The sequence below is a fragment of the Rattus norvegicus genome, chromosome 4, assembly GCF_036323735.1.
Source record: "Rattus norvegicus strain BN/NHsdMcwi chromosome 4, GRCr8, whole genome shotgun sequence".
In the NCBI taxonomy this organism is placed as follows: Eukaryota; Metazoa; Chordata; class Mammalia; order Rodentia; family Muridae; genus Rattus; species Rattus norvegicus.
In genome coordinates, this window is record NC_086022.1 from 174553722 (window position 1) to 174577615 (window position 23894).

The 23894-nt window shown below is 42.8% G+C and overlaps 1 protein-coding gene across 2 annotated transcripts in view; it reads left to right on the forward strand.

The window, feature by feature from the left end:
- Pik3c2g (phosphatidylinositol-4-phosphate 3-kinase, catalytic subunit type 2 gamma) overlaps positions 1-23894 on the forward strand; it is a 367852-nt gene that overhangs the window by 338195 nt on the left and 5763 nt on the right. For both annotated transcript variants that reach the window (NM_053923.1, XM_039106948.2), the window contains 1 exon segment: positions 16169-16294. In NM_053923.1, coding sequence (NP_446375.1) covers positions 16169-16294 — 126 coding nt within the window.

The following is a 23894-nucleotide window of genomic DNA, read 5'->3' on the forward strand; positions in this document are numbered from 1 at the left end:
CTCACGTGTGAGCAGTATCCGCTTTTAACTGCAGAGCCATCTCTGCCGTTCTCAGAGTGTTGTTAAATTACTATTTCTCCTGCTTATCTGAAAATAGAGATTGTGTGTGAATGCAGAGGACATAAAAAAAAACCCTATAAATTCTTAAATTATTTTCTTTGCTCATTTCCAGTTCTAGCTAATTGTTATTTAATTTTAAAGCCTTTAATGTTTTTGCATGCCAAAGTAATCAGAGTCAGGAAGTTGTGCTTGATTTTATATTAATATTAAAATGAATTATGCCCGAAGTCCTGTTATATTAGGTTTGATGAGAAGAATTGTTTATCTTATATTAAATCTTTGAAGCTAAGTTCTAGGAACTCCTTTTCTTCTATGAGAACACGGGCTCAAACAAAATGCTTTAAAAACATCCCCTCCGTTTCAAAGAAGCACACGATTACTGTGGTGATCACAGCTGACAAATGAGTGCAATGATCCAGCAGCCTAGTCAAGTCATCTGACAGTATTTCAGTTACTAAGACAAAGAAACATTTAACATTTAGATTAAAAATATTTCATAATGCTCTAAGGTTTTTCCAATGTGCCTCATTTGAGGTACTCTGTCCCACCATTTCTACAGTGGTCCAGTGCGTGTTCTTCCCCAGCTCACGGAATCTCCTAGTCTATCATTTCTCCTCTCTCTTCTTCTCCCTGTGACACAATGTAAATATTCCCAGGCCTTCAAAGTTACCCGGGACAAAAAAGCCAGCGGTTCTGAATTTCATCACTGTGCCTTGCTTGCCCCAAGTCAGTGCTTACTTAGAATGAGGTAAAGTAGTGTTCGGACACACAGGCATAATTTCAGGAAATTATTTCACAGAACACGAGAGAGGCAGGAAGGTTTGCTTTTGAAAGAAAGGACAAACAAAGAAAGGACAGAACAGGCAAATCTCCAAACCGTGCCCGTGTGTTTCCCGGTTCTCTAAACGTGTTCTGTTTTGTTCGTGAGCTTATTGGCCCTTTGTACAGTGCCTCTCCTGTTCATCTGCCAGTTTTATTGGTTGAATTGTGCGTTTTTGGTGTTTAGGTTCAGCCTTCATACATTTTTGATATAAATTCCCTGTCCAACGGGTAGTTAGTCAAGATTCTTTCCTGTTTCATGGACTGGCTTTCCACTCTATTGTGTCTTCGGCTGTGCTAAAACCTGTTTTTAAACTAATCACTGCTTATGGCTAGCCTAGGTCTTGGAGTCTTCCTCGCATCCGCCCAGCCGTTCAAAAGCATTTTAGATATTTCACTGGGCCTTTTACACAGGTTGAGCTGATTTTTGTTTGGGATAGCAACTGTTAGTCCCATTTCAGTTTTCTTTAAGTTAATTTAATTTGTGTGAGTGTTTTGCCACAAAAACAGTGTCCACAGAGGCCAGAAGAGGGTAACAAATCCCTTGGAGCTGAAGATACAGATTATCGTAAACCACCATGTAGGTGCTGGATGGGAGTCAAACCCAGGTCCTCTGGAACATTAGCTCTTAACCACTGCGCCGTCTCTTTACCCCCTAGACTTTTAATTCTTTACATGTAAACACTATATTCCCAGCACTACCTGTTAAAAGAGTCTGTCTTTTTGCCTACATGTTGTAAAGTTTTTTTTAATTATCTTAAGTTATGAGGTGTGCATAAGCATGTGCACACACATGTGCATGTACTTGAGTTCAGCTGCAGGTGGGAGCCAGAAGAGGGTGTCATTTTCCTTGGGGCTAGGGTTGTGAACCTCCCGTCACGGGTGCTGGGACCTAAAAAAGTTTTTCTGAGAGATAAATAAGCACTTTTAACTGCTAAGCCATCTCTTCAGCACACAGATTTTCCCTATAGCAGTGGCTGTGTGGGTTTCTTTCTGGCTTTTCCGTTCTGTTGTCCGACAGGTTTGACGCGGTTTGAGCAACTGTCACGCTGTACCATGACTCTGTAGTAGATGGAGCTTGAAGTCAGCCACTGGGACACTTCCAGTGTCACTCTTTCTGTTTAGTTGTCGTGACAGTTCTGGGTCTTTGCACTTGCATATACATGTTATGACTTGGGGATAGATGGGATTCGCAAAGAACGTCATGGGAATTCTGACGGGGAGCCCATTGAATCTGTCCTACACTTGACAGTACAGGGATGTCCGTCCCTGATGTTGACTCAGTAGCTACATGGTGATAGGAGGTTGTCTGACCAGGTAGAGTCTTTCAGTGACTTTCTTTGAAGCTCACGGATCTTTATCTTAGAAATCCTTGGCATCCTCTGTTACGTTTATATCTACCTGCTATATTTTTTGTTACCTCCAGTGAATTAGGATGATTTTTCTTGACTTCCTTTTTAGTGAGCTTCTACTGTATAGGAAAAACTACTAATTTCATGTGCGGATTTTATATCCATCGACTTTGATGAGTGTATTTCTAGTCCTCAATGCTGACCAATTATTTCTCAGAGAAATCAATCCCGCACTTTCCACAAACTTACTAGCATCAATATTTTTAATACCAACAGCTTTAATTTCTGTTTCTGTTTTTTATTTCTGCTCCCAGGTGTCTGTGAGACTATTCCGTCCATATGTTCTACCATCCTGATTTGCATTGCTCTTTCTAAACATATCCTGCCTCTTAAGGCAGAGAAGGCTGCAGCCTCTGCCTTTAAATGTAATTTTTTTTCCCCAATAGTCAGGGCTTGACTCTTAAAACTAATCTCCTAGCTTTGACTTCAAAGATAAAACAAATTTCTCTCTCCATTTAAATACAAGTCTAAATCTCCATTTTTTTAATCTCTCTCTCCATTTACACATTTCTAACTGTCTGATGGGCACTTATTAACTCTGATATCTTTCCATCTCAAAAATTCCAAATTGCTCCTCTGCTTCCAGTGAAGACTCTTTCTAAATCTAGCATTACTTACTGCCGAATAATAAGTACCACCTCACTGAGTTTCTGTACCCCCTTCACATAACATCTGATTAAAACTTTATTATAACTTATTTTCAGTATTTCAACTCAGCTTCATTCTTCTATGTAATTATCAACACACCCATTCGATTTTCTTTTATGTCTATTATTGTCAAAATGCTATTCAATATTTTCTATTCATCAATGAATTATTTGATTATCAAGATATTCTTTGTTTCACTCTCTCAGACACACCAACCTTTTGACAGTCACACGGCATTGTAATCTACACAGTTCATATTCAGGAACTGCAGAATCAAGTTACAGAAAAAAAAAATCACCAACAATTTTTCTCATGTTTTAGGTGATTTTGTGATGTTGTGTAAGTTCATATACATAGGTTTCCCAGGGCACTCAGCTCACAGGACACAAACTCTAGATTCTAACCTAAGTGGCAAAGGCTAGAGAGAAGAAAATAGAAAAATGTGACAAGATTTCTAAGGAAGTGAAGACTTAAAGACAACAGCTAGTTACAACTTTAAGTTCTTTAAAGTTCGTGAAGGCATTTTATTTATCATTGTGTTTTGGGTGACCAAACATATTTAATAATTAAGTTCCAAGTGTTTGAAGAACACCCCCTTCTATCCAGTCAATACCTCAAAGATTCTTCACTGTGGGAAATATAAAATGTGTGGGAACTCATGTACACTCTGAATGAAAACTAGAATCCAAGACTGACATATCCTCATGAGCTCCTGCCTCAGCTCCCTGCATCCCATTTCCTCAGTCTTCCTCAGACCTCCTGTGCTGTTCCTTCAGGAGAGACTGTTCTTACGTGAGCAGTCTAGACCCCTGCTTCCTGTCTCTGTCCATCAGAATTCTGTCCATGTATAGCCCCAGCCACCTAGAAGCAAGCATACCCCGGCAGGCAGCAGCTAACTGGAATTCTGCAAATGTGCAGTCAGGGCCTCCCTCCCTTCTGATACGTGACTGACTGGTAGAAGAATGGAATTTCCATGTGGAACTCGAGAAGGATTCGCTTCTGCCCTCTGTGCCCATGTTCGCTCTGACTACAAGGAGAAGCTTTTAACCAGTGCAATGTGCCAAGAAGTGTCAGGTCTTTATAGATAAACTTCACCTTAGGAAACTTTGGTGCCTGTGGACACAAAAATGTAAGTTTAAATTCAGCAAGTTTAATTTTTTGCCCAAGACCTCACGGCTAAGGATGTAAATTTAAAGCCGTCAAAACTCTGAGCTCTTGTTATTTAATCTAGGTTTTATGAGTACTGTCGGATCATCCTACTGATGCACCGTTAGCTTGAAGTGTAGCCAGTTGAAGCTATCTGAGTTAAGCGATATGGAGAAACTACATGACTGAAACATATTGCAATAGTCCTTGGGCAAAATATGAATCTAAACAAAGGCATCTTTACATTTCATTTATCATTACATTTATCATTTACATCATTTACATTTTACAAAAGAGAAATTTGAGTGAAATTGTACGTGAAAACTTAATCGTGTCTCTGACTCTTTGCCTGCTCATGGGACCCTTTTCCTCGTAAATGGGTTGCCTCGTCCAGCCTTGACATGAAAGTTTATGCCTAGTCTTATTGAATCTTGCAATGTTCTGATGAGAAGTGGAGGAATAATGGATCTGGGGGAGAGGGGACATAGGGTTACGAAGGGTGGGGGGGTGGGGTAAGGAGGCCGCAGTCCACATCTTGTATGAGAGAAAAAAAATTTTAAAAGAAGGAAAGAAAAATATAATAGCCCCAAATTTCCAAACTTTAACGGAAGACATAAAATTATATAAATTCAAAGACCTCTATGCGTAACTGAAAAGAAAACATCAAAGAGAGTCATACTGTTAAACACTGAAATCAAACGTGGAAAGACTGAGGAAGCTTTACTAGTGAGAGAAAGGGGACACATAGGGAAAGAGGGGGTGATGTAGGATGAAACCAGCTGGGAAACAACAGAAGCTGGAGGGTAACACAGGAGCTTCCAAGTGTCCAAAGAGGAATCCTCAGTTTGAGCTTTTATGAGCAAAAATATGTCTTCAGAGACAGTGGAAAAAGAAGTGTGAAGAAGAAGAAGGGGGCTAGGGGTGGGGTGCAGGCAGACAAATTCTACAAACAAACTGAGCTACATGTTTATGTCTTTCTTTACAAGTCTTCTAAGTTGAACACTAAGGAAACAGCTTGGAATGGTTTGCCTTTTCTAACACAGGGAGCTGGGGCCGTAAGTCCCTCTGAGCAGCTCCCCTTATAGCTGCAGCCCCAAGTGTTGATGTGTCCTTTTTTCTTGCCCTTCCACCTTTGTGAGTCATTTGGATATAGCCTTCCCAACTATCTGGAAAGTGTCCAGAAATGGGGCTGTCTCTAACATCTACTTCAATTCCACTGTGGTCCTAAAAAGACTCAAAAGTCAGAGGAAACTGAGGGAAATGGAGAGGCAAAAACACTGGTTGGTAATCAAAGCTACAGCTCAGGAAGTCGTAAAGCACCACGGAGATGGTGCTTGTTCCTAAGGGCATCACAAACTAAGGGTGTTATAGATGACAAACTGGGGCCTGGGCAGTTTGTAGACTGTGTACTTAGCCTACCATGCTTAGCCTCCTGCCACAGCAAAACAAAAACAAAGACAAAACAGTAACAGTGAAGAAACAAACAAAAACAATACAGGCTGGTGTGCTCTTACCACCCAGCACTCGGGAAGGAGAAACGAGAGGATCAGAAGCTAGTCTGGGGCCATGTTCCACATGATCTGAGCCTCTTCAGGCCGACTGAGCATTGTGCAAGTCTGAGAGCAGGATGCGGCTTGGCAGATGCTCCAAGTGTCACTGGAAAGAATGTGTTCGACCCCTGCTTGGGGAGGAGTTTGGGGAATGTCGATGGGGTCATGCTAGTTTATTATTACATTTCTCAATCCTAGGACAGTCTTGATGACTTTGTGTACATTAGTTCTGTGAATTATTAAGACAGGGGTGTTGGAACTTCCAAACATAATCACTAACATTCAGAGCTTCATGAACAGTTGCTTGATGTCCTCTAGATTACTCTCGTTTATCACTGTTCCCGGATAGTACTCTGCTCTCATCATCCTTGGCCACAGAGTGATATAGATCGCTCACTTTGATCCAGATTGATACTTTGTATCTTGTTGGTTAGGTTTCATTGTCTTGTGGGCAGCATCTCACCTTAGCCTGCTCTGACTGTAGAGACCAAGGGTTGGTGTTTGGTGTCCTTCTCCATTGCCCTCCACCTTTCCTGGGGCTGAGTCTCACTGAACTTAGGGCTTCCTAACTCAATAAAACTGGCTGACCAGTGAGCCCCCCTGATTCCTTTGTCTCTAACCTGCCCAGTGCTGGGCTTGTACATGTAAACCACTATGCCCAGATTTTTATGTAGATGATGAGGATATGAACTCAAGTCCTCAGTGCTGCCCACGGAGCCACCTCACCCAGTCTATGGTCTTTAACTTTAGTGGATATTGTTTCACTCCTCCTAACTCAGCACTGCTTGTTAATTCCAATGTGTTTGTACCATGGCTGGGCTATTGACAAAGGCACATTACATACTGATGCATTTCTTTGAATTATGAAAAGAAATAAACACGTAGAACAGGATTTGTGAGCTTCTGGAGTCCACAGACAGACAATTCTCCGGGCATCTTAAAGTATTCATTCGCCCTTTACGGTCCAGTTTCTCCCATGCCAAGTGCAGAGCAGCACACATTGGATACATTCAATACTTTACTGTTCTGAATAGCTTCCCAATTTAACATCACATGGCCATATCTGGCTTGTACACTTACTGCCCTTTGGACCTGGCGATAGTCAAGAGTCCAAAAATTTGGATTCACCCAGAGTAGGTCAACAAATTTGAAGCAAGACTTTAATTAGCCGCTAACCCATAAACAGCTCATGAGGCTTTTCTCCTGAAGAGATTCTAAACCATAAATGAAGTTTAAAGCCTCACCTCTCACGTATTAAAACCAAGGCGCGGCAAGACCTTGACAAATTTCACACGGTGCTTCACTGACAGAAGTCTAGGGCTCTGATTAGAATTCTGGATTTTCAGAAGCAACTGGATTTATACGTACTCAGTCAGAAAGGGTGTTCAATCTTACAGAGTTCAACTTCTGTGACCTGTCGAAGACATTAGATTATGGATAAAATAGTTTTAAAATGCAATTGATGTCCCCGGAGATTTTTTGCAGGAACCCTGTGAAGATGCTAGCCCCTAACCCTAACCCCTAACCCTAACCTTAACCCCTAACCCTAACCCCTAACCCTAACCCCTAACCCCTAACCCCTAACCCCTAACCCCAACCCTAACCCCTAACCCTAACCCTAACCCTAACCCCTAACCCTAACCCTAACCCCTAACCCTAACCCCTAACCCCTAACCCTAACCCTAACCTTAATGCACACACACACACACATACACACACTATACACACTACACACACTTACCATACACACACCACACATATACACACTCACACATACCACCACATACCACACACACTACACACTTACACACTACCACACACCACACACACCACCCACCACATACCACACACATCACATGCACACACCACACTTACACACACTACACACTCACACATCACACACACACACCACATACCACATGCTCACAACTCACCACACACTTACACATACACCACACATACTACACACACACCACTACACACTTACACACCACCACACACCCCACACACACTCACACATCACACACACACACACACCACATACCACATGCTCACACTGACCACACACTTACACACACACACCACACATACTACACACACACACCACCACACACTTACACACCACCACACACCACACACACATGTAGTTTCAAAATGATTATAAAGTAATATTTTTTAAAAGAAAAATAACGAAGTATCTTGATGCCTTGAGTTAGTTTCCTCCCCCCCCCCACCATGGACCACACAAAATATCAAACACATGATAATTAGATTTTTTTCAAAACTATTTTTAAAAACTAAGTCTTGAAAATCACCTACCAGTAGGAATCTGTGAAAGGTTTAGATTAGTGCGAAATGAAGCGAGGGGCCGTCCTGATTTAGTTCACGGGGTTCTGAGTTCATTGCATTCGTATTGACCAACACACAAGGGCTAGAAAATGGTTGCAGTATTTAAGTTAAGAAGGAAAGAAGAGACCCAGGCACCTCCGCCTTCCACAGCTGCTGCGATTCGTCTCGCTCCTGCCAGTCTGATGACTGATTTGGACACGCACTGCATTGGCCGGGCACATAGATAGGTGAGGAGATGGTTTTATTGAATTCTTTGGTTTCTGGCACCCATCTCAGACTTTGAAAATCCTATTGTATTTTAATTATGGTCAGTTGATTTCCACTGAAGCTTGTATTAGCCAATAATTAGAGGCATTTAAGTTTAAAATGATGGAAAATTCTCATAAATTATTCATTGGAAAGATAGTAATGGATTAAATACAATTAAGCTTTGGATTAATATGAGGAAGGCTCCGAGGTGTCTGGTGACTTTAAGGCATTTACATCTTTCTCCATCTTCCTATTAAACTCCATCGATAAGCACTCTGAATTATTTTATTTCCTTCATGAAGACTCATATAAGGCTAGACAAAGGTTCTGTTGAAAAACCTCCAGTGAAGTAAACAGTACTAACTTGTGTGTTATTTTAAGAAAATGGTCCAAAGCCAGAAAGATAGCTCAGCGAGTAAAGGCACTTATTGCTAAGACCACACACCTGAGTTTGAGCCCCAGGACCTTCATGGTAGAAGGAGAGAACTGACTACTTCAGATTGTCCTATGAATTCCACATGTGTGTTATGACATGCAGGGCACATACATACATACATACATGCATACTTACATACATTCAAAAATTGAAAATAAATGCTTCAATCGTGATATTATGGGGACGCTGAGGAACTTCTATTGCGTACTCTGCAATGTTGGGTGTCATTGTTTACTTTATAAACAACTTAAATCGAGGAGATTTTCCTTTGTTATTTTGTCTTCTTTTGGCCAGTATGCCTTTTTTAGTCTCTCCCTTTTGAAAAGCAACTTTTTCTAGACATTTTCACTTCCTGTGCTTAAGAACAACTGATCTAGTCACATGGGAAGCCACTTGAAATGCTACGTGCAATCCAGAGCAAGGAGTAAAGGCAAGGAATTAGCGTATTCAATTATTCATGCCAGTAAAATGAGATCCGGTGGAAGTCAATATCGGGAACAGAGAGTTACAAAGTAACTCATTAAAGTCAACCAAGCTTCTCCATCCAGTGTTTCATTCCTGAGTTAAGGAAGGGGTCATCTCCTTAAGTAGTAAATTCCAAGGAGAGCTGAAACCCTTCATTCTATTCTTTTAGACTAATGTCATGCTTAAAAATTATCTATGAAGGGGATACAGGGATGCGCACATGTATGTGATGTATGCTTTGCCCATGTATGCTTGTCTGGAGGTCAGAGGTCAGCATCGGATGTTTCTTCTCCAACCTTGGGTTTTGAAACACAGTCTCTTCTTGAACCCAGAGCTCACTAAGGAGCTCTCTGGCAGCCAAGCCCCACTGGGCTCCATCTCCTAGTGCCCAGAGCACAAGCAAGTGTCACCATGCCAACTTTATTATACAGGGTCTCGGATCTAAACTCAGAACCATACACTTGCCAATAAGCAGCTTACCATCTTCCCAGCCTCGTAGATTAGTTTTTAAATGATCCATCAGCTGGCACTAAAATCCTTTCAGTGTCTACTTCTATTAAACTTGGAGAATATACAATATTTTTCAAGGACTAGAGCACTGGGTTTGTTAATTTTTGTCTTATTTTGTTGCTATTATAAGGCAGGGTCCCCTGAAGCCAAAACTAATCTCAGTTTCAAGATCCTCCTGCCTCTAACTCCCCCAGTGCAGGAATTGCAGGTTTGTACCACCACGCCTAACTCACAGAAGCGGTGATTTTAAAACACTGAAGTTCTGTTAGCAAGATTGATTATACACATTTGACAAAACAGTAGCAGACATGTTTGAGACGTTGATTTCATTTATGGAGAAGAGTTGGTTTTATTGTGAGTCATTCCTCTGTCTTCAACGCGGGATCTTTATGAGGTAGCTGCCCAATTAGATGTAAACACTGCAATCAACTGTGGGAAAATAGAGGAGCAGGTTTCTTTCTTTCTGATTCATCCTTCTACTCCACATATAAGAGAGACAATTGGGAGGATTTGTAGAGTAAGAGAGAGCATGAGAAAGTCCCATGGTATGCCGTTCACTCACAGTGAGCCTTTTATAGGACCTTGGCTTCACTATGATAAACACTGTGGCCAAAATCAACTTGGAAGGAGGGAATTCTCTCAGTTTGCAATTGATAGCCCATCTCAGAGGGAAGCAAGGGCCGAAAAACCCTGTCTCAAATAAAATAAAATAAAGGAAAAAATAAAGAGAGGGCATGAAGGAATATGGCTTACTGACCCACTCCCCATGGTATGCTCAGTTTGCCTTTTTTTAATGTGACCTAGGACCACCTGCCATGGGTTAATACTACCCACAGTGGCCTGGGGCCATGCATGTTGACCATTAATGGTGAAAATATCCCAACTTGTCTACATGCTTGATAAGCAAACCAAGCAAACTGCAATGGACACGCCTCTGAAAAGACAATGACTCTTGAGACCTTCGAGCAGGTCCTAGGAGCGATCTGAGAGGGTGTTTGTAGCACAGAAATAATATCTCCTTGCATGCTAGCCCCCTAAAGATCCTTCGGCGGGACAGGATACAGGCCTTAGCTAGTGCATGTCTCTATGAGTCGGTTTTCTTGAAAAAGGGTCTGCCTAAGTTGCTGGCTTTGTAATCACTTGTGGATTTGGCATTCAGGTTTACAGGCCCAAAGCCTTAAGCTACACTGTACAGCCTATGTGTATAGTAGGCTATACCACCTGGCTGTGTGCAAGTACTCACTGTGAAGAACTTCACGTACTCCTGGGAGCACCTAACAGTGTATCTCTGAGAATGTGTTCTTACCCACGGCTGCCTTTGATGCTATTGACTTTCCAGCAATGTTACGGGGAATATTGGGGTTGGGGAAACATGTCTTTTTAAAAATAAAAGTAAAGAGAAGCCAAGTTTTAAGTAAAAACTTCAAGCATTTCATTTGAGAATGGAAGATTCTATTTGCAGAGGTGGTATCAATGCCCTAATTGGTTCTTGATTGTGTCAATAAAGATGGTGGAAGCCAATCACTAGACGAAGGAAAAAGGGTGGGACTTCCAGGTCCCCGGAAGAAGAGAAGGGGATGAGAGGGAGGAGACAGAGCAGAAGCAGCAGCAGATATGTAGGTCTCAGGCCGTGGGCGGAGGCCAGGGAGGATAGGCAGGATATCCTTCCCCAGCCATTGAGTTATCCGGCTAATTTTAAAATATTAAGGCTGTCTGGTGTTTTCCATCCATTGCAACTAAGGTGGGCACAGCCAGGGCGGTGGGTGGCAGTTTGGTGGAGGTAGCTGTGAGAGGCTCAGGGAGCTCAGAATGAGATCTCAAGAAAGAGCAAGCTTGTTATTAAAATGACCTGCAACAAAGTTGCATTTCCCTTGAATGGGCTTATTGTGGTTGGCGATTTACCAGGACGTCTACTGATGACGTTTAGTTAAATGTGTTCATCAGCTTTCCCATTGCTGTGATAAAATGCTTGTCACGACTACTTGTATATTAGTGCCCAGGGTTTGATGGCAGTGCAGTTCATGGTCAGCTGTGTCTGGGCTGTGAGGAGACAGAGCTTCTTGGTCAGGAAAGCACAGAGAATCAAAGTTCATCAGCTCAGGGAGTAGTCGAGGGAGGATGCAAGATGAAAGACGCACAGGCATACCCCACAAGTGACCCACTTCCTCCAGCAAGGCCCCAACCACAGGACTTTCTAGAACCTTCCAAACTCCCACCATCAGCTGGTAACCAAGCCTTTCATACATGAACCTTATGACAGGATACTGTAGGATTTTGTGAATAAGCAGTTGAAAAAAAGCACAAAGGACTGGGGAGCTGGGTGGAGTGGGAGGGTCTTCCGGAGAAGAACTTCTGAGCCCCCCCCCAAGATGAAGATGTTTATTGAAAAAGTTCCTATTGTTGTTGTCTTTGCTTTATGATGAATTTGGAGCTAGAACAAGCAACAAAACCTTAGTGGAGATGGCTTCGCATTACCTCCTGAGCACTTTCTGAAAATATTAACCAAAATTCTCTCTATGAATAAAGACAATCTCTCCATTGCTGCAGGGAAGTCTGACCTTTCTCCAGGACTCTGTCAAGTCTTTGTGAAGGTCAAAAGACAATCAGAGTTAAAGGAAAAAGGGAAAACAAACACCGCAATGTAAAGAGTTAGGCAAGTAGAGGTTGTGTAATGATTTTTAAAGTAAAAGTTAATCTGCATGAAGATAAGGGCAAAGAGCACATTGAGAACCGTTTGATGACAGGACAGCTGGTGGTGCCCGTAATAAATTATCTAAGATCCTGAAGGAAGAGGATGCGACACCAGTACTAAGGAGAAGAATGGTGCTGATAAGACAGCTACACAGGGAGGAAAATTTCGCCACTAGACCCAAGCAATCAATGTCTGCACTTAAGCTGTTACCAGTCAAGGGAAGCCTGCTGCTCACATTTAAAAAAAAACACACTCCAGGCTCAAACTGGAACCTGTGCTCTTCTGGCGTCTGAAAACCCCCGGAGAGTCAAAGATCTTCTCAAGGACACTAACTTGGAAATAGAAACTCAAAGCTTCAGTGTGGCTAAGGATGGAGGAGTCTACTGCACAAAAAGCTGCTGCTGCTTGGTCACCTGTGTTTCTTCTTCAAAGGGGAGCCCGGAACATTTTGAGAAGCGAGCTTCTATAGCCAGATCACTTTGGGGGTGTCATTGAACATGCTACTGATATACAAAACGAAGCAAGGGAAGAAGTAGCAAGATTTAAAAGCTATCAAAAGGGCTGGGCAAACGGCTCCGCCAACGTAGTGCTTGCTTACGCTACGTTTGATCCCCAGGACCCAGGCATGGTGGCACACGCCTGTGCTCCCAGCTTGCTGGCCAGCGAGCCTAACCAAGATGACGAGTTACAGGGTTAGTTCAGATTTGGTCTCAAAAAATAAAGTGGAAAACAACAAAGAAAGAATGAAGAAAGACACCCATTGTCGTCCCCTGGCCTCCTCCGCCTGAGTGCACCTAGGCTCACTCACCCCCCTCTCCAAAACACACACACACACACACACACACACACACACACACACACACACATGCATGATGTGCATCAAAAAAGAAAAAAAATTTCAATAATATGTACTCTCTTTGATATATTGGAGCTTAAATACTTGAAATTAATAACACAGTTCAGGGAAGTTTTAACTTCCAGCCCAGTGGAGTAATAGTCTTCTAGTAGAAGCATTTCTTCCCTGGGAAAAGATTCTCAGTCCAACAGAACATAAGGTCTGGGACAAGAAATAAAAACATAAGCAGGTCACTGGTGTTGTGAGTGGTCCCACTCCTTTTCCAGCCTTGGCTGTGGGAACCGTGATCCTGGTTGGGGAGACACACAGTTCTATATATTGGATGCTATATGGTAGGTATTGACCTGCTGGCAATACTTTCCCAACTCTACAAGACATTATCCCCTAGCCGAAGCTGTAACTGAGTCTTCAGAAGGCCATTCAACCATTCTATAAACGATTCAGTCCTCCAGCTCTTCAGGGACATGATAAAAAGAAGTGGATTCGATTGTTGCACTTGTACTGCTATTGAAGCGAGTCCCTTAGTCAGGAGTACTGTTGCATAGAATCTATGGTGTTGGAAACAAATCTGTATCAGCCTACCATCCCATTATGAAGGGAACATTGCCCCTCTGTAATGAGTGAGCTAAGGCAATCAACCTGCTATCAGCCTGGTGCCATATTCAGGATTCAATAGCCTTCTTTCTTCTGGGCAGATTGCTCACACCCCCTGGGAATAGCCTGGTACTGTTCGAGGCTTTTCCTAGGCAGACACAACAGAACACAACACAAATCTACCCATCCCAGACTGGGAATGCAGACATTCCAAAGTAACCATTGCACAAAAGTCCAACTTGGTGTGCTAGTGAGTTTTTATTGGGGTTACTTGCAAAAGCGGGGTGGCTCAAATGCAGCTGCATCCCTGAAAATCTCTACCACATGGGTAAAGACCCATGATGGAGCCCTTTGTGCCACCTGCAGGTGGCTCTATAGGTCCCAGACTCTCTTGTCCACTAAGCTGGTTAGAGTCTCCTTCCCCAGTTGTTGCTTTTACAACCCCTGGGGAAGGGGCCCTCAAGAGTCTTGTGCGTTCCTAGACTCTCTGAGGAAGTTGCTAAACAACACTCAGTCTGCTTAATGAATGGAATTTGTGTTACTGACCCCTTAAAAACTCTCACCACACTCCATATCTTCGTGGACCCATTTGAAAATGGCAAGGGTCATCTTTATAAATGGATTGATCCATTCCTATGCACCTGATTATTTATATCCTTCTCTGGTGATGACATTCTCTGATGAGAATTTGCACAGACCACAAGTACACTCATGGCTTTCCCCCTTTGAAGAATCCTTTCCACTTACCTCCTTTCTAGATTTCCCTATCACCAATTTTGCTATCACGTTCTTTCCACACTCCATGCATCTAAGCCATTGGCTTCAGCCCATGAGCTGGTGCGTAAACACATCTGGCCATTTCTCCTTCCAAGCAAAATATACATGCAGGTGCTCCTGCTTGAAGTTCTGCCCACTGGGAGAGGTTCCCTTCAACACCGTCTTCAGAGCCTTCCCAGAGCCAGCTTACAAGGCTGGAGCTGTAAACATCCAGATGGTGCCTACTCGTTGAGGACAGCTTTATCTGTAGACCAAGACTTGGTCTTCACCTCCCTTGCTAAACAGTCATGAGAAATCTTGGGGTAGAGATGAGACTCAGCGTCTAAGCACACATTGCACATGTAGGCCTTAGGGGCAATGCACAACACCAATAAAAATTCATCCGGAACTTTCTGGCTGTAGAAGGGGAAGTCTGGGTGGGCAGGAAAGACAGAGTAGCAAGAGTTGAGGACTTTAAACATTTGGCCCAATATATAACTTCCTAGGTCACCAAGAATGTATAAACAGCATCGTATTTTAGAGCATTAAATAGTATTTATTGAAACCTGTAGTACATTTCAGTAAATAATAATAAATAATAATAAACTCTCAATTCCTCATATTTCACTTTTAAACCATCATCTTTCAATTTAAATCGCACTAATGTTTCTCATGAGTTCTTTACTAAAGGTCCGTTTCACCAAGATCATAGTGATAGGATCCATTGACTTCCAGTCACTTTGATTTTGGAAGTGGTGGACTGACTCTCCAAATGGTAAATTAATAAATGAAAGTACCCACAATAGACCCGAAAGGAAGGCAAAAGGAAAGGTAGACCTTCCAAACCCCCTGCAGCTGCTGGCCACGTCATTCCCAAAAGGATGGATAGCCTTAAAAATAGTCTCAGTGAACTGATTGCCATCCTGGATGTTACAGGAACTCAAAATTAAAAGGAGATGGAGGTGGGTGGGTGGGTGGGTCAGAGAGCTCCGTTGGGCATTGCTGTCCGGGCAGCCCCTTCAGCGGATATCCTGCTCCATTGAAGACATATCTAATGGATTTGATGGTAACCCACGTCCAGCATTGAGTGTAGCCGTCTAAACTGTATGCCAGTTATGTCTAAACAGTTATGCTAAACAGTTATGTCTGATTGTGATGTCATCACCAGAGCACTCAGGTCATTAAAGGCCCCAGCTCACTGTATATGCTAACATATGTTAAATTTTATTTTTTTCAAAGACTTTTAAGCACTCTCCATTCTCCCAAGATATTTAATTTCTGTCGTCCTTTGTGACTAACATGCATCTCTTGATATCTGTCAAAAATGCGAGTTAAGATTTCACTCTAAAAAAAATAAACTGTAATTGAACTGTTCTCTCATGTGACAGTTTCAGATAGAATATCTCTCTGATACTGTGGTTGGAATTATTTGCGGGCAGCTAATTAATTCTTCCAGTTCTCTTGTCTTTCCCTTTTCCCTTTTCCTTCCTTTTCTTTCTTCCCTTCTTTCTTCTAAAGAAGCTTTCCTAACTCCAGATCCTGCCTCTGGTCTGGCCTTGTAGCGTCCGGACATTTGTTCCCTTTGCTACTGACACCATTAATATGGATAACCATTCTCCTTTGCAGCATCTCCCAGATGGCTCAGCGCCCAGCGCACATGTTGAAATTTATCTTCTGCCACATCCCAGTGAAGTTCGCAGGAAGAAAACAAAGTGCGTTCCAAAATGCACTGACCCAACTTACAATGAAATTGTAAGTACGCGTTGTCGCCTGTCCAGGTAGTTTGTATTTTTCTTACCTGTGTTTTTGTTTTGTTTTGTTTTCTTTTCTTTTCTTTTCTTTTTCAGCTTCACAACCAAATATGGAGAATTTTTCAGTAATTGGAAGCATTGTTCCATAAAGGAATGATGTTGCCCAAAATAGTACCAGCATGCTGAACACTGTTCTAGATGCTATGGGAACCGGAAAATACAGACTATCAAAGCTCTGACAGGCCAACCCCCAGCAGGCATGGGAGGGGTGCTTTGCACACTAACGCTTTCCCTGACTCTCTGTTGTATTTTCTATACCGTGTACATCTTAGTTTCTTTAACTTATTCTCGCACACTTGAATTTTCTCACCTAACCACCGTTTTATTACAAGCCATGATGTGAAGAACAGCAAGTCATCTAAAAGCTATTTAAAACACACACACACACACACACACACACACACACACACACACACACACACACACACACTGCATTCTAAGAGGTTTAAAGATCCAGTCTTCTGGTTTCTCTTTAAAGCAACCCTCGCCTTTGTTGTCTCCCCCCTCCTTCACCTCCTGACTTTTTTTTTAACCTGTTTATTCTTGCCTTGTCATCTAGCAGAGGTTTTCTCAGAAGTCTCAAGAAACAAAGGCATCTTCCCTTGTTATTTCCGAGGGGTCTTACTGAGCCTTCTGGCTTCACACAAGTAGGGATCCTCCTGCCTCAGACTCCCCTCTGTGGTAGAGAGCCAAGCTTGTTGATTCACAGCTCAGCTTGCAGAGAAAGTGTTTTCCCCCTCACCCCAGCCCCAGTTCATTAATCAAATCACACAAGCTGCTCTTGCTTCCCCTCACCCTGGGATACTTTGCAGCTTAGAATCTCACCTTTGCTGGTGGGGCTTCACTCAAGCAGGCTCTTAATTGCTCAATGCAATGCATCCTCAGGCTCTTTCCCCTCTACAGGTGCAAACTGACACCCTGACACCTTCATCCTCTGAAACCTCTTTTGTGCCGCCTTTTTTTTAAATTTTATTTTTCTTGCATATTTTATATTTGCATTTCAAATGTTATCCCCTTTCCCCCCTCTCCTACATCCTTTCTCCCCTCCCCTGCTTTTATAAGGATGCTCCCACTCCCACCCACCCACTCCCACCTCAAGGCCCTGGCATTCCCCTACGAAGTTCCACCTTTTCTTAATTTTCCCCCTTTCCTCTGACCATCATTTTGCTTTCATTCGCTGCTATCCTTCCTCTTAAAATGTTATTTGCTGAAGTTCTATGGGCCACCCTGGCCTGCTTCCCCTTCAAAAAGCACCCCTCCCTAGCCAAAGAGTCTATGTCCAAAAACCCAAACAAAAACAAAAACAAAAACAAAAACAAAAAAATGAAAACAAAATACAAAAAGCAAACAAAAAACCAACAATAACAATAACAATAACAAAAAAGCCTTAAAACTGTGTGAGTAGCAACTCCTAAGTTCCTTCTTTTGTCTGTACTACCTAAGAATCATGGAGAATCCCTGTGGGGTTTTTTTTTTTTGTGTGTGTTTTGTTTTTTAAGATTTATTTATTTTATGCATATGAGTACATTGTAGCTATCTTCAGACACACCAGAAGAGGGCATCGGATCCCCATCACAGATGGTTTTGAGCCACTCTGTGGTTGCTGGGAATTGAACTCAGAACCTCTGGAAGAACAGTCAATGCTCTTAACCACTGAGCCATCTCTCCAGCCCCGAGTCCCTGTGTTTCTTGAGGAATTAGGGCAGAGCTGCAGAGAAGTGCCCAGGATGAAACACCCCCAAGGTGAAGCTCTCAGGCTACACTTAAACCCCCAAGTGTTTTATTTCTTTGACATCCTTGGGCTGGGGTATGCTCGGAGCTCTGCTTCACTGGGTAATGAAGGGTGAGGACAGACTCTGTGTACGGGCAGATTTTCTGTCCCATCTCAGTGTACGCTAACATCTGTATTGATTCCCCCAAGGCCCAGCTACTCATGTAACCCAGGCTGGTCTGGAACTCATGTTTGTAGCTAGGGATGACCTCTGATCCTCCCACCTCTACCTCAAGTGCCAGGATTATAGGGGTGCACACCACACCTGATAGCACTCAAGGTTTTGACCATTGACCCCTCTTCCTCATGGCTGGAGCATGCCGTTTAAACTTCTTCTGGACACCCGGAAGACAGACTTGCGTCTTTGCCATCTCAAACGATGCCTTCTTCTTTGAGGAGGATGGAAGATTAGTGTGTGTGTGTGTTGGCGGTTTCAGACATGTACGTTTTATCGCTCAGTGTGTCTAGTGCGGTCTGCATGTACCGGGTGTATGTCTACCCACTACAGTGGTTACAACCCCAAAGGGAAGTGACTCTCCTTCTCCCGGAAGCCATCGTCTGTGAATGTCCTCTCTCAGCTAGAGGGACAGTGCCACCTGAGCCCCTTTCTTATCAGTGCTGGAGTGTTAACTGGTTTAATTTTGTGCAAATTCCAAACGCACCTCTAATGTCATGCCCTGCTCCCGCAGTCACTTGTCCAACAACGAAGCTGCCATTTTACTAGAACACCACCAGACTCCTATATCCAGCCTTCTTTTTTTTTGGTATAAATCTTTCTGAGGTCCCCATCTCTTTAGCCATTACAAAGCTATTATCCAAGTCCTATAGAATATTTATGTTTTGTATGGTTTGAGACAGGGTTTCTCTATGCAACCTCAGCTGACCTGGGATTGACTATGTAGACCAGGCTAGATTTGAAGTCATAGAGATCTGCCTCTGCCTCCCAAGTGCTGGGATTGTATGCCTGTGTCATCAGGACCATCCCTGTGAAATAGTTTTATTAAATCTTTTACATTTCTACCTAGGGTGTCATTCAGACATATTTATTATTAATCCATTTAAATTATTTGAAGGGTCCTCACTGCCAACTGTTAACCTACAATTTTAAATGTGGCATTCGCATCCCTTAAATTTTAATCCAGTAATTTTTCTCTGTTCTCTCTTGGATGAATACCACTGAATATTTTCTTTTTTAGAAACATGTACAGCTAGGAAAACTAATACAGATTCCAATGGCTCTTAATGTCTTCCCCCAGTGTAAGAGCTAACATAGCTTTCAGTTAGCTGACTCCTTATTACCAACACTAGGAAGCTGACATAGGTCTGATCCAAGTAGCTCATTCTGACTTTACCAACCCCAAGGACCCCCTTGTATGGATATTTAGCTCTGAACATTTGTGTCATCTGCTTGATCCCCACTCAAGGTACAAAACAGAACCGGCCGAAGGTTTACAAGAATAACCCCACTGTAGCCAAAACTGTCTGCCTTTGTGTAGTACAGGATCTCTACCCCTATAAATTTACCATTTTTAATGTTACATAAACGGAATTGCATACTTCATAATAATTGAAATTGCCTTTTGTCTCAGCTACTTTTTCTCATGGCTATGACAAAATACCTAGAAAGAGCAACTCAAGACAGGGTTTGTTTTGGCTCAAAGTTTGAGGGTGCCAGTCCACCATGGTAGGGCAGGTGGGACAACAGATGTCCATGGTGTTGCCCACATTTAGGAGCATCTTCTCACCATAAGAAACCTAAGCTCCTTCACAAGCATGTTAGATATTCGTTACCATGGTGATTCTGAATCCTGTCAAGTTTGAGACCAAGGTTCACCATCAATCCTTTTTAGGCACTGCAGCGTCTTATTTATTCCCCTAAGTCGCTGCATATGGTTCTGATGACTCTTCAGACCCACTTCTCACTCTGCCCTTCTCTGCTGCTGTGGCCAGTGAGTGAGTCCTGGCACATCCTGCTTTATGCATCTTTGTAACCTTTAGACCTAGAGTAGATTTCCTGACAATAAGGGAAATGTTGCCTTTCTCCAGATATCTTTAACACTTAGTGACTTCTAAAAGCTATCTCTAAATATTTCATGTAGTTTTATAAGTGATACTGTGTGTGGGGGGGGGGATAAAGTGTATATAAATCATTAATATGTATACAGGCATGCCTGTAAAGGATTCTCTAAATTAGTAGAGCTATTTTGATGTCTTCTTACTTGTTACAATGCTCATTCATGGCTAGAGATACACATCCAACAATATGAAACCCGTTTCTTTCCTTGCATACAAAGCCATTCCTCACTATCAAGAAACTTTGTAGAGATGCTGTATCAAAAGATAAGAGATGGGCCAATGAGATGGCTCGGTCGTCAAGAGCACTGGCTGCTCTTGCAGAGGACCCAGGTTTGTGTCCTCACACCTACACGGCAGCTCGAGATCGTCTGAAACTCCAGCTGCAAGGGATATGATGCTGTCTTTGTCTTCCGTGAATAACGTAGACATGTGATGCATAAATCCATTTAGATACTCACACACATGCAAGAAGGTTTTTAAATTGATTGGGTAGATGATGCCAATGGAACAATACCTGAGTTGGTCTTCTGGATGTCACATAAATAACAAAGAGAAAGACAGAGAGACAGAGAGAGAATCTATAGCTGTTGCAATAGAAAGGAAAAAAAGAAAGATAGGAAGGAAGGAAGGAAGGAAGGAAGGAAGGAAGGAAGGAAGGGAGGAAGGAAGGAACAAAGGAAGGGAGGGAGGGAGGGAGGAAGCAGGTTTCAGTCCCTACATGCAATTAAGTGATCATAATATAAGGAAACACTTAATAAATGTCACTAGCAATCAGTATTGTTTTAATAAGTTGAAAGTTAATTCACCAAAAAATTAATGGATTATAAAATCAGCAGAAAGTAGATGTGCATGAAGCTTACTTTACAACTCTTGGTATGGACATAAATTTTCTTACAGCTTTCAAATAATCCTAGGTCTTCCTAAATCCACAACCGAGTAATTCAAAACCGTGACAGTTCCTTCTCAGCGAAAGCCTTCTTGAAGCGCAGACACACCCTTCGTGTTTTGTACACATTTTAAAAGACCAACAAATAACAAAGCCCATACTTGCACAATCCCAGCATGCATGGGATCCAAAGCAGGAACGTGAGCATCAGAGAGTAGACTGAGATTGACCGAAGATGCGGGGGGGTGGGGTGGGAGTAGGATGGAGGGGGGGCGCGGGGTGGAGGGCAGTTGAAATCAGAGAACCATGAGACAGAAATCAGGCACAAAATTCTGAGTTTTCTCCTATCATGTTCTCTGTTTATCATTACAGCAATGCCTATAAAAGCTTGTAGAGAGATCACCATGTGTATTGTATGGATGCCTCACCTGTCAATTAAAAAGCCTATGGCCTATGGCTTTGACTTAATAGAGGTGGGACATGGACAGGGGAAAGAATTCTGGAAGTCAAGGAGGCAGGGAGAAAAGCCCAAAAAAGAGGTGAAGAGACCGAAGCTCGGGACCGGAGCACAGGTAACTAGCCACAGGGCAGAATGTAGGTGAAAATCAATAGGCTATCTTTAGTTATGATCCAGTCAGAGTACAGCCTAGTTATATGGCCAAGGTATCTGTAAATATAATTTGAGTCTGAGTCTTATTTCTGGGAGCATGGGGCTGGGCGGCAGAACCAGGGCCTAACTTCAAGAAAATCGTGTCCCACGTTAGGCCCCATTTTGTTGTCTAAAAATTCAACCCCAACCCAGAGTTTCTACCCCACCTTTAACCATTTGTTCCCAGATAAAAGACACATACAAGCTTTACATTTATAATAACCCTTAATCAGCACAAGAGCGGGGCAGATATCGATCCTCTGGCTGTTATGACTATTTCCATGCCAATAATCACATCATATGATTTCTCATGCTCTGTCTGAGAAATCCAATGCTCTTAAGTCCAATTAGCCAACTCACATGGCCATCATTTCTGACTCACCTGACCCATGGCAGCATCCTCCTCCCTTCACCTTCTTGCCCCCTCGTGGTTCTTTGATGCCAGAGGTCCTGAAATGCTAAATTCCACCTACGTTTCTTCCATCCAGGTATTAAATGTCAGCATCTTTATTCACCAATCAGAAATAACTTGGGGTCAGGATCGCATAGTGTCTTTGAGTCTACATGCAGATGCTCTCGTCTCTGGGGCGACCAGGTCTTGGGGGCCTGCACTTAGCATTACAATGCAAAGCATCAGATCAAACCTCAATAAAGATGCACAAAACATACCCTTGACTTTAGATCTGACTCATTTTCTCTTCCCTCAACAGTGAGATAGGATCCTATTTCTGCAGTAAGATCCTGCTTTGTTTCTGTGAGTCTTTCAGGGCACCCTAATAGGAGACCTGGTGCTTATTAAAGAGCTCAGAGGCTTATCACGTGGCATCCACAGGTATTAAATAGCTCTGTTCTTCTACTTCCTCTGGAGCTCACTGCAGCAGCCTCACACTATAATGGGATTCCTCAAACTGCCGAGGCCTTGCAGCATACGGTGAGGTGAGAGAGACCTATTTCCTGTCTTTGTATAAATCTCTGAGACATAGAAAGGGCATAAGATGTTGCATATCAATGTCTTACCAAAATTTTTGCTAAAATAATTCTTCCCCTTTTTAGTCACAGGTTCCTCTGAGGGAGGGGTGGTTCAGGGACTCTGTCCAGTGGCAGAGACCCTACCCTTCAACTGCCAAAGCTTTGGTCCAGGGCCTAGCTTGTCTGTTTGACATTTCCCAGTGTGCATCTCAGCAGGGTTTGCCAGCAGTCTCTCAGAATTCCTCTGGCATACAGAAATCCCATGGTGCACCTGGGTCAGGAGCAGAATGTTCAGGGCATCCTTTGAGAGACAGCTGCGATTTTCAGCCCTCACACACCACTGTTCTCTGTGCTCAGCTACCTCCAACATCGGGTTCAAACCGTTAAAGGGTTCATAACGAAGGAAGAAGTTCTACCTTGTAACAGAATTACATCGCTGTAGTCCACGTGTTCCCTCACTGTCCTGTTCTTGGATATTAACCAGGAAAATTCTAAAGGAATCACCAGAAAGGACAGGTCACGCATGATACATGCCTTACCTGCCTAAAGTCCTCTTGCAGAGTTCCTCATGGGTGATGACGATATAAGGACTGTGCTCTAGGTCCAGTCAGCAAGCTGGAGACACTTGCTCATCAATTCTGTGTGTGTGTGTGTGTGTGTGTGTGTGTGTGTGTGTGTGTGTGTGTCTGTCTGTCTGTCTGTCTGTCTGTCTCTGTGTGTGTGTGTGTACTGATTTGCTTATGTGCATACAGATCTGTATGTGTGTATATTGGAAATCAAAGGTCATCATCAGGTGTGTTGGTTTGGTATGTTCACTAGCTGATGTTATCATTTTGTTTTGTTTTGTTTGAGACCAGTTCTCACACTATAGGCTAGCCTCAGATTTACAGAGACCCTTCAGTCTCCTGCCTCCACCTCCGCCTCTTGTCTCTGCCTCTTCCTCCTGCCTCTGCCTCTGCCTCCTGCTTCCACATCTTGGCATTAAAGATTTGCATGCACCACTACTCCTAGCTTTTTTCACATGGAATCAAACTCAGAATCTTGTCCTTTATTGCTGTCTCCCAAGCCTGAACTCTTCTGATGTTCACAAGATGATAAAGCTTGCTCGGTCATGTACTACAAGCTTTCAGAGGACTGATTCGGTGTAAGACAGTGCTTCCCTAACATTCTGACACCTGCAACATTGTAGC